Here is a 12,101-nt window from a genome sequence, read left to right as displayed (position 1 = left end):
CAACACTTTATTACCAAATAGGCTTTTTGCTAGATAATTTTGCCCTAACTGCAGGTGAATGTAGTATGGGTTCGTTTAAGGTAGGCCAGATCAAGCCTATAATGTTCAACAGATTAGGTGTATTAAATGCATTTTCAGCTTATTATATTTTCAATTTATGATGGGTTTATTGGGATGTAACCCGTCTTAAGTGAAGGAGCATCTTTAGTTTGCTTATAAGGGTTGTAACTCTTCTACAGGCCAATTCTAAAAGAGAAGTTTCAAAAATTGTCTAAGCAATGACAGGATCATTGGAAAAAGTGTTCTGAACACTCTTTTGTGCACGTGTGTGTATTCTGGTACATTGTTTAAAAATAGGTAAAAGAGCTGCAGAAGCGGATGAAAGGCAAATTCTTACGTGTCTACTCACTTTACTTTCATCAAATGTTGTTATCTCCTTCTGACAGTTCATACAAACCAGTTATTGTACTGCAAGAGAATCACTGTTTGAGAAAAGTGGTAAAAATGATGGTGTAAGGCAAAAGAAGAGAACCTCCAAATAGCCTCCCTCAGGTACCCCCAAAATTACGCTTTTGATATTGCAGAGGCACCTATAATGGGCCATCAGGGAGGCAGACAACAGGCTATAAAACTTGTGCACAGAAAGGAACTGGCATTTTCTTTGCCACCTGTGTATCTTGCCAGGGCATCTGCTGGAAAATGGGCTGTTCATATCACCAATGTTGAGGCAGTGCCCCACCACGCCCGAGTGAGAGCCCAAAGGTGTTTCAAAATTGACAAATTCTTGACAAAAACAAAAAACAATCATCAGCTGAAACCCAATTTATTTCAGAAAAATACATACCATAAAATTCCAGAGACGTTTAATTAAACACAAGGCATTCGGTGGAGTTTATCTAATTTCGTGTCTTATGAATGCTGTTATATTCACAAAAATACATTTCTCTAGGTGGATGGGAAGGGTATATCTGCCAAGATTTCAAAGCCATTTTAGGACATCTCTTAGGTGAAGTGATGATGATTCATAAAAGGTGCAAGGCAGGAAATCTAGGATAGTCCACCCCCAAGATAGAAATCAGAACAAATGCTAGAGAAGGCCTGTCATTTGAGGAAACTCATTTCCTGCGAACAGACATGGGCTATAGAGCCACTGGCCATTCAGAAAGCTGTTTGCTTTCATGTACATGTTGAGAAGCAGATGGAATGTGTTTTCTTCAAGAGCTGGTTTCATCCAGAAAGAGCTCAAGTAAGTCATTCCAATTACTGAAACAGACACGACTGCACTTGCTTAAAGGGATCAAAATTTTCCCTCAGCCAGAAATGACTGTGGCCCCTTAGAACTTTTCATACAACCTGACATGTAAGATGAGACCTTTGATTTCTCACAGCAGACATACTCTACTTCCTTTTAGGTAAGTGTGCTATAATCCTGAAAATCAATATTCCCTTATATATGAATTAAAATGGAAAAAGCATAGATCTTGTAAATTACAACTCATAAAAATGTTTCACAGTAAAGTCAGCACAGGGAAGGGACATGACTCACTGAGACCTTGTAATTCTGGGCAGGGCCCATTTATTTTGGGTTCCTCCTTGAGCTCATTACTTTTTAAAAACCATCAGTAAAATGATATAAAAAGCCACAATGTCATCATGGAAGAAAAGTTAGCTCTTGGAGGTATGACTAGACAACATGGCTGAGACTAGATGTGGAGTGGCAGACATTTCTTATTGTCTTACCCCATGTTCACGTCCTCTTTCTTCCTTTTAAACAGAAGTCAGAAGTTTCATGGTTGGCTGGAATCAAACACAGTAATCCCATTTCCCTTTGCTAGATTGGTCTAGGGGAAGCCATGTGACCTGAGATGTAAAAACAAGTCTGTTAGGAAGCTTTTTGGAAAGATTGTCCTCCCAGGTTAAAAAAGAGAGAGAAAGAACTGAAAGAAGAGCTTCTTACTGTTCTGAACACACAGCTCTTCTCTTCCCGACACACACACCCCACATCCCACTTCCTGTCTCGGGACACAGTTGAGTGAAGATGTTGTGCATAGAGTTACAGCAGCCACTTGTTGGCCATGTGGCAATAAGAGGGTGGCAGATTGGCAGGGTGACATTGTTGAGATGCTGAACCAGCCCTAGAGACATTTACCTCTAATCTTCTACACAATAAATGTCCTTATACTTTAAGCCATTGGTAGTTGGGCTTTCTGCTACTTGGTTTTTGGTATTTGCATGGCAATAAGAGGGTGGCAGATTGGCAGGGTGACATTGTTGAGATGCTGAACCAGCCCTAGAGACATTTACCTCTAATCTTCTACAAAATAAATGTCCTTATACTTTAAGCCATTGGTAGTTGGGTTTTCTGCTACTTGGTTTTTGGTATTTGCATGGAAACTAATTGTTTCCTGCATTAAGGGATGGATGAGCAGTAGCAGGGCAGAAGCGATACTGTCTTGGCTTTCCTGAGCTTATCCTACTTTCCAACAAGAAGACATGCTTTGAATTTTCTGACATTAAAAAGTACCATAATAGAGGAGAGCAAGATGGTGGACGAGTAACAGCTTCCTTGCATCTGGGCATCGTGAGTCCGGGGAGATAGGACTCCAGGCATCTCTGGCTGGTGGGATCTGCCTATCATCACCCCTGTGAGGATACAGAGAGTCAGCGAGAGACTTCTGGACCCCAAGAGGAGGACTAAAACAGTGGAAAACCGGCAAGTGGTCGCGTATGTTCAATTGGTCTAAACCCGCCGGCAACTGTAAGTTCAGTCGCAGTGAGACTGCAAACCGGAAAGGCCTTACCTGTGAACTGTTTTGGTGTCTTTGGACTTGGCACTCAGTTGAACTGCCTTGGGGAGAGCCTGAGTGGGAGTGCGGAGAACTTTGGCCGTTGTCTAGGGCCGCAGTCTGAGCCGCTGAGCCAGACGGAGCTAATAGTGTTTGGCTGTGGACCACAGGGAGCCATTATGAGTGATCTGCCATGGCAAGCTCCGCCCTCAGGGTCGCAGAGCTAGAATCGGGTGGGAGCTGGTAACCCAGCAACCCGAGTAGCCTAAGGGTGGGGTCTGAGCCGCCTTGCAGCCCTAACCCTCAGGGGCAGAGCGAGACTGGTTTTGGCATTAAAAAAAATGGAGACTTTACATCCTTCGTATTAACCTGGATGGAAGTGGAACACATTATTCTTAATAAACCATCACAAGAATGGAGAAGCATGAATCCTATGTACTCAATTTTGATATGAGGACAATTAATGACAATTGAGGTTATGGGGGGTGAGGAAAAGCAGAAAGAGGGACGGAGGGCGGGGGATGGGACCTTGGTGTGTGTCACACTTTATGGGGACAAGACATGATTGCAAGAGGGACTTTACCTAACAATTGCAATCAGTGTAACCTGGCTTATTGTACCCTCAATGAATCCCCAACAATAAAAAAAAAAAATATTCTGAAAAAAAAACTTGGCTTAGAAAAAAAAAAAAGAAATCATTTAGCTCAACCCACTTACTTTTTTTGTTGTTGTTTATTAAATCATAGCTGTGTACATTAATGCAATCGTGGGGTGCCATGCGCTGGATATATATACAATTTGAAATATTTTCATCACACTGGTTAACATAGCCTTTCTGGCTTTTTTTTAATTATTGTGTTAAAACATTTATATTCTACATTTATTAAGTTTCACATGTACCCTTGTAAGATGCACCGAAGGTATGGTCCCATTAATTACCCATCCTCCAGTCATACTCCCCTCTCCCCTCTCATCCCTTTCCTCTTTCCCTGTATTCTTAGGCTATAATTGGATTATAGCTTTCATATGAAAGCTATAAATTAGTTTCATAGTAGGGCTGAGTACATTGGATACTTTGCTAAGAAGAATATGTTCCAGCTCCATCCATGTAAACATGAAAGAGATAAAGTCTCCATCTTTCTTTAAGGCTGCATAATATTCCATGGTGTACATATACCACAATTAATTAATCCACTTACTTTCTCATGAGAAAATTAAGCCCCAGAGAGGTTCATTTGCCAAAGATAACATAGCAAGTTAGCAAATAGCTTATACCAGAAACCAGCTAGGGTCTTGTATCTGTTCATTGAAAATCAAATCTATTTGGAAAAAACAAATAAATGCCATCATAAAAGATATTTTAAAAGGGCTAGGCAAGGTGGCTCATGCCTATAATCCTAGCCCTTTGGGAGGCTGAGGTGGTACAATTACCTGAAGCCAGGAGTTTGAGACCAGCTTGAACAAAAGCAAGACCCCATCTCTATAAAAAATAGAAAAGTTAGCTGCACTGTGTGTGCTGGCATGCACCTGTAGTCCTGGCTACTTGAGAGGCTGAGGCAGGATAATTGTTCAAGCCCAGGAGTTTGAGGTTACAATCAGCCATAATGATGCCAGTGTCCTCTAGCCCGGCGACAGAGTGAGACTTTGTCTCAAAAAAGAAAAAAAAGTGGAGTGTTGGGTGGGAGGAGCTGGTAACTTCTCCCTAACATGCACCATGTAGGATATACTGCACACCCCCTGGGTGAAGGGCTCAAGTACAATTTGAACTTTTCCTAACAAATGCAAACAATGTAACCTAATCATTTAAACCCTTATATTAGTCTGAAATATTAAAAAAAAAAAAAAAAAAAAGGAAAAGAAAAAGGTATTATAAAAGAACCTGCTGTGAATTCTGAAGATCCTTCTAGAAATAGTCCAGAAGTCTTTGGGGCATGGGAAGCATTTTTGTAATAACTGTATGTTTATGTGTAAAAAATAAGTATATCTTCGGGCGGCACCTGTGGCTCAGTGAGTAGGGCGCCGGTCCCATATGCCGGAGGTGGCGGGTTCAAACCCAGCCCCGGCCAAAAACCACAAAAAAATAAAATAAAATAAAAAAATAAGTATATCTTCTTATTATAATAAGAATGTATCTCCACGTGTAAGTTCTATTATATTTACTAAAAAAAAAGTTAGACTGTAGTTATACCTTTTGTATAGATTTCTTAAATTAGCGACAGAATAAAACTGTATCCCAATTTTGAAATAGTCCTTGTTTTTCTCATTTTTTTATGGAGGACATATATAGGGTGCTGTAAAGATCTCCAAATAGTACTTAGCTCTAGGTCTGAGGCAACTTTGTCCCTGAGCTGTAATATCTAATGAAGTAATCATTAGCCACATATGACCATTGAAATTTAAATTTTAGTTAACTAAATTTCACACGCCACATTTCAAGTGCTTAACAGCCATGGTGGGCTAGTGGTTAATAACTACCATATTGGACACTGCAAATATATGTGAACATTTTCATCAACACATAAAACTTTATTGGTTACTGCTCTTCTTGAATTCCTATACTCAGTATTTTTAATTTATTATTTATCTCTTGTACTATTAATATCAGTAGACAAGTTGGAAAGTATTGGCAAGTTCTGGGGAAAGTATTTTAAATGTTCATTTGTTCTCTAAATATTCCTAGCTGTTCTGCCTAGTATGAGAAAAAAGGGAAAAAATTGTTTTTACCCATTTTAGAGTATGATTATGTGTGTGGAATTTATGTTTATTGTCATGTCTGGTTACTAAATGTTCTTGCAGTATGCTGAAGTTATGACAAAAATTTTGCTAATGCTGCCAAAGCTATTTGTAGAAAGGTCTTGTTAATTAGACATCTCTTTACGGTGCCATAACATTTGAAATGAACCAACCTACACCTAAGACAATGGAAGTTTGGGTGATTTCATCCTTAATGGCCATTTGACCTCAGATTACCTACCTACATTCACTAATCCCAGCATCAAGAATAAAAAACCATGTATGAAAATGGAATGAGTTAGCTCTGCAGACTGTGTTCAGGCCCATTTGCAAGCTGTACATAGTGAGGGCAGGGCCCAGTTCTCCATGGCTTTGTGGGCCCCATGATACTTCACATGATGTCCTGCCAGTATGGTTTCTGTAAGTCTGAACATATAAATGAGAATCTGATCATGTCATCTGAGAGCAGACACATAGTGTACGTGAAATGAGTGAATGCTTTCAGGTCTGCTGATTGTAGAGTAGGACCTACTGAACTGGCTGCTAGGACTGAAATTCCTGAGTAGCTATCCGTCCTTTTGGTGACTCTGCCCTGAATCAGAAACAGAGATCAACGAATTACAGACTCTCACAGAGGAGAGCTACAATGTCACTTATTCTGTTGGAATTGCAGTTTTAAACTAAAGACAAATTATGAAAGCTACAAAATACCGTAATAAAATTGCAGTGGATTCATAAAATAAATAAGCAGTGTTTCATATATCTGGGCATGTATAGCATAAATATATCATGCATTCATTTTTTTCTTTTTCATATATTTAATATAAAATATCATTTCTCAGAGTAATGGTATTTTTTTAATGAAATAGACAAATATATGTTACTGGGATTTGATCAAACTAAAAAGCTAAAAAGCCAAGAACCCAGTAAGTAAAGCAAGCAGACAGCCCCCAGAATGGGAGAAGGTATTTGTAGGTTATTTTTCTGACAAAGGTTTGATAACTAGAATCCACAGAGTACTCAAACTAATAAATACGAAAAGAGCAAGTGATCCCATTTTATTGTGGGCAAGAGACTTGAACAGAAGCTTCTCTCAAGAAGACAAGCACATGGCCTACAGACACATGAAAAAATGCTCATCATCTTTAATCATCAGAGAAATGCAAATCAAAACCACTTTGAGATATCATCTAATTCCAGTAAGAGTAGCCCACATTACAAAATCACAAAACTGCAGATGTTGGTGTGAATGTGGACAAAAGGGAACACTTCTGCACTACTGGTGGGAATGCAAACTAATATGTTCCTTTTGGAAAGAAGTTTGGAGAACACTTAGGGAACTAAAAGTAGACCTGCCATTTGATCCTGCAATTCCTCTGCTAGGTATATATCCAAAAGACAAAAAATCATTCTACAACAAAGATATTTGCACCAGAATGTTTATTGCAGCCCAATTCATAATAGCCAAGTCATGGAAGAAGCCCAAGTGCCCATCAACCGATGAATGGATTAATAAATTGTGGTATGTGTACACCATGGAATATTATGTAGCCTTAAAAGAAGATGGAGACTTTACCTCTTTTATGTTTACATGGATGGAGCTGGAACATATTCTTCTTAGTAAAGTTTCTCAAGAATGGAAGAAAAAGTATCCAATATACTCAGTACTATTATGAAACCAATATATAATCACCTATACTTTCATACAAAAAATAAAACACAACTATAGCCCAGGATGAAGTAGGGAAAAGGAGGGTGGGGGGAGGCCGGGTAGAGGGAGGGTAATGGGGGGACCTCACCTATGGTGCATGTTGCAAGGGTACATGTCAAATCTTTTAAGAGTAGAGTATAAATGTCTTAACACAATAACTAAATAAGTGAGGTGAAGGCTATGTTAACCAGTTTGATATAAGCATTCCAAATTATATATAAAATCAGTACATTTACCCCATAAATGTACACAGTTATGATTTTATTAAAAAATTGTTAAGAGAAAAAAGTAAAATCTAAGTGGACATAAAAAGAAAAAAGAAAAGAAATAGGCAAATGTGTATTTACTGACTCAGTCTCTGGTGAAACCCATCTTCCCCGCAGCTGGTAGACCTCACACCTTGTATAAATGCTCGTGGCATGTTCTGCATCAGCAGAACTCTGTAGCTGTAACCCAGTGCAGCTCTTTTCTTTTCTTTTTAAAGAATTTTTTAAAAATTTAAGTTATCTCCTTCCCACCTGCATGGACGTCACATCTGGTGAAATGTTTGCCAGATCCTCACAGCATCTATTCCGTCCCACAGCCTAAGGTTATGAGACGCCTTAAAGACTTATGGGGAAAGAATTCTTTCTGTCTTGCAGTTCCTGGTATTGGCCATAGGACAGTGATAATGTCTCAATTCTTCATTTTTAGATAACAATCGACAGAGATAGTGGTGAAGACGTGAGCTCCCCCAAACACGGAAAGGAAGACCCAGACAACATGCCCCATGTAGGCGGCAATACTTGGGCTGGTGGAACAGGTAGGTAGCCTGGGCGTGCTCCTGGGTCAGGCTTCACTAGCCCTCCAGGCCAGCACATCACCCCTAAGAAGGCTCAGGGGCCAGCTTTCCTTCTCAGCCTCCCCTGGTACTTGGCCCCAGCCTGACATCAAGGCATGCAAAGAGCTTGGCATTTGAGTCCCACATACTCTGCCGCCCTATGACCTGGAACCATTCATATTCTTCTGGGGTTGCATCATCAGTACAAGGGGGATAATGTTAATTGCCTCACAAGGTTGTGGTAAGCATTAAATGAGATTAAGGTTGTAAAATGCTGCACACAATGCCTGGTGTGAAGAAGGTATTTATGAAAGTGCTAATCCCTTCTTTTAAATTTCATGACCTTGGGATAGTGCCAGAAATCCACGGTAAGGTAAATTCTTTCTTGAGCAACTGACTTTGAAAAGAAATGGTCCTTGTCTTCCACATCTCAGAAGTGAGTAGGTTAAGATTACAAGATTTAGAGATAAGGGAGCTGGTTGCAGTTTGAACTGTTGGCTTCAGTCCATTCCTTCCTCTTGGCTGCCCAACTAAAGCATTGTTCTCAGGACTGTCGTCTTCCTTTTTCCTCTGGAGCAGCTGGGACAGACACATCTGCTGGGCCACAGGAATAGGGCCAGACTGTGTGCATACTGTCTGAGCTTATCGGAGCTCTGTACTTTACCTTCCCTTAGGATGGTCTGTGCCTCTTAGCCTTGACAGCCTGGGGAGGAAGTGGGTTCCTGTGCTGAGACAATGTGCTATCAAATAAGCCTGTGACTTCTCACCCACTCTGTGTATTCATCAAGTACCATCCTTAAAGTAAGACTATTTTTAGAAATGTCCTTTGATCTATATGTTAGTGCCAAGCCAACAAGATTTAATCCATGTGGAATGCATTGTGGAAGGCTCTGGGCAGATGTAGCTCCCAGCAGTGGACGACTCTGGAATGAAAGTTCATATTTGTTATTCAACTTGAATTTACTGGCCCACATTTGCTTCTGAAGCAAATCCCCAGACAACCCTGCATTTGCCTGCCTGGTCTTTTGTTTTTCAATTGACCAAGGACCTGGGCTCTAATTTCTCTTTTTCTCTGTCCTTCTTCCCCCTCAGACTTCTCTATGTTGTATTCAGCTCTGGCCCAGCAGGTCATCTGCTCCCCCTTTCATCAAAGCCGTTGCTGGCCTGTCCCCCCACTCATCTTCTCAACTGCTTTGGGATGACTAAGCTTAGGTTTAAGAAGATTGTGCCTTGCCTTCTTAGAATGTCCAACTAGCATTTTCATTTAAATAGTACAAATTAAAGGCCTGGGAAGTGAAGATTATGAATAACTCTGCTCCTGCCCTCTCCACCCCATGATGACTTTCCCAATGGCTCTTTGACTCATGCTGGCCATCACTCACACCAGCCCTCACAGTTTCACCACTTTCCTCCTTTCACCAAAATGATGCTGTAATTCACAATCCACCCATTCCTAAGGATAACCTCCTGTAGGAAGGGAGTCATATGCCAGAAACCACTTTTCCACCTACAGCTGTCATTTTCTAATTATCGTGTCCCTCTGCCTATAGGCTGACCATGAGTGAGAGCCAGGAATCCCCCACACCCGAGAAGGAATCTTCCGCTACTCATTTCTGAATAGAAGTGAAGGAAGATATGCTCTGATCAAAAGATAAAAACGCTGTAATTAATAGGCCGTTCTCATGGTATTTCCCAAAAGGAAATGCTTTACCTGGACTTCCATCAAGGAAGCAGTTCTCACTGAGTTCTTGTTTTTAGTTTGTTAGGTTGATTAAAGCTGGGGCGAAGGGGAGAAAAGCTTTCAAATTTTCCACTTTATGAAACTAGAAATTGCTTAATTCTGTGTGACTGGGAGTTGTTTAAATAGTAATAGTAAAAGTCGTCCTTTATATTACTCTTACTATGTGTCAGACAGTGTTCTAAGCGTGTTAGCTTCAGGACAATCCCATGAAGTAAATGATATTAAATATTCATCTCCGACATTATAGATAAGGAGACTGAGGCACAGAGATGGTGTAGAGCTAAGCCACGTAGAACCTGAGTTTATATTAAAAGACTGTTCTGCAGGTGGTGATATTTATCTGTTGAATAGGGTTCAAAGCTGAAAGTCAAAGTTAGTAGAACCTAGAAACATTGGCTTCTAATTTTGGCTAAACCAGTGATAAAAGTTGATACATAGGTCACTTAACCTCTCTTTGCATCATTTTTATAATTTTGCAAACCAGAAGAAACAGTATTTGTAGCCTACCTGTCTCTTAGTATTTTAAGGAAAAGTAAGGTAACATGAGGAAGGGTCAAGTTGTTCATTTAATTGGCGAATATATACTATGTCGTTAGGGTATTCAAGTCACTCTTACAGGTCAAGAGTTACAAAAATAACTAAAATAGGATCCCATCTATCACATGAGATTGATGAGAAAACAAAAATAAATATTGAAGGTTAACAAATTGTACACAAGAGTATTAACCCCTATGAGGTAGAGGCATCAGATAAGCTGTCATAGAATTTGGACTGAATCTTGAAATATAGGTGGGATCTGGAGGGATGGAGAAAAGGAAAAGTACCCTAAAGAGGGAACACTTTTGTTTCCAGAAAGTTATTTGAATATTTAATTACTAAATGCAGTTACTTTCCAGGACTGTCTTGTAGCCATGATCTGGTTTTGCAGTCATTTTCAGACTTACCATGTGGATTTCCATGCTTTCCCTCCAGGGGGAAGAGACACAGCAGGTCTGGGTGGCAAAGGAGGTCCTTACCGGCTAGACTCAGGCCACACAGTGTACCAGGTCTCTCAGGCGGAGAAAGATGCTATCCCCGAGGAGGTCAAGAGAGCTGCGAGAGAGATGGGCCAGAGGGCGTTTCAGCAGAGGTCAGTGTTCCCAGGAGCAGTGCAGGCTGCTCTGGTGAAATGTCATCGTGGACTGTGGGTAAACCAGGGTGTGTGTGATTTTCCACCTCATGCAGCAACTTGGACCACAAATTGAAACCATAAACCCCCACCCCAGTGGAGACAGCCAGATGAACAAAGTCCCGTCTTCCTATTCGGGCACTTTGAAATTTCCTGGTTACCTATGACTGTGTAGAAGAAGGAATGGAGCACATGAGAAAGTAAACCTAAAGATATTTCTCTTAAGAGAAGTTAAAGACAAAGTGAAATTTAAATCACTCCATCCACCTCCTTCTGTTCCTAGGCCACATTCCAGGAAGGGAAAAAGAAATGAGCAGAGGCCCCGGGCAGGGTGAGCATAGCGTCTCTGGTAGAGGCAGCCAGCTTGCCCGCCAGGATAAAGGGTACCAGCTGGGAGAAGTGGGCAGGGGGTCTGGATGGGGAGGCCGCGTCAGCAAGTGGAGTCCTTAAAACCCTGGTCGGTGCGCCTGTGGCCTTTAGACATTCCACAGCTGCTCTGGGCCTTTCTAACTGGACCCACCTAAAAAATAAGAATCCACGTGGTGCTCTCACTAGGCATCTACACGCGTTCTTTAGCTAAAAGTGAAAAATGCCAAAGATTCAGCAGTGTCTACTTTCATATTGAGGGGCCTGGTGGTGGTTTGGGAAGTAGATTTACATTTTTGTGCTCAGTGAAAGGAGCTGGATGCAGTTACAGAAAAGCATGCTCAAGTGTCTGTGAGTTCCGAAATTCCCCCCACGTAGAACATCTGGTATTACATTAAGTGCTGTGCTTTCACATCCTGTAAGTAAACAGGGCAGAACAATAGGGACTAAAATGCAGGTCCTGCCTGCCACCCCCTACGGAAGGTCTGTGTGGCTCTGGATCCTGTGGGGCCAGCAGGTGAGTAAGGTGCACGCATTACGACAGTGCTCTTAGCCCTTCCGCTGGCTTCTCTGGGGACCTAGACAGTTCCTTTATCCTCCCCGTGTCTGAATTTGCTCTTCTGGAGCTAGAGGACTTCTCTCTCTTTTCTTCCAGAGAGACTATGAGGACCGATAACTATGTTAGGAATGAAAGCAGTTGAAATTTCTCCAAAAAAAGGTGGGAGGAACACTATAATGTAAAGTCTTGTTAGAATTAAAATAGTGCTCTACATTTC

The 12,101-nt window shown here is 41.0% G+C and overlaps 1 protein-coding gene across 1 annotated transcript in view; it reads left to right on the top strand.

Annotated features, from left to right (window-relative positions):
* Window positions 1-12,101, top strand: part of VWA8 (von Willebrand factor A domain containing 8) — a 468,998-nt gene that overhangs the window by 412,528 nt on the left and 44,369 nt on the right. The window contains exons 38-39 of the mRNA XM_053563447.1: window positions 7,924-8,032; window positions 10,764-10,920. Coding sequence (XP_053419422.1) covers window positions 7,924-8,032; window positions 10,764-10,920 — 266 coding nt within the window. The remainder of the gene's footprint in view (window positions 1-7,923; window positions 8,033-10,763; window positions 10,921-12,101) is intronic.

Source organism: Nycticebus coucang, chromosome 15, assembly GCF_027406575.1.
Source record: "Nycticebus coucang isolate mNycCou1 chromosome 15, mNycCou1.pri, whole genome shotgun sequence".
Taxonomy (NCBI): Eukaryota; Metazoa; Chordata; class Mammalia; order Primates; family Lorisidae; genus Nycticebus; species Nycticebus coucang.
Note: the sequence above shows the minus strand (reverse complement) of the source record. Positions and strands in the feature narration are given on the sequence as shown.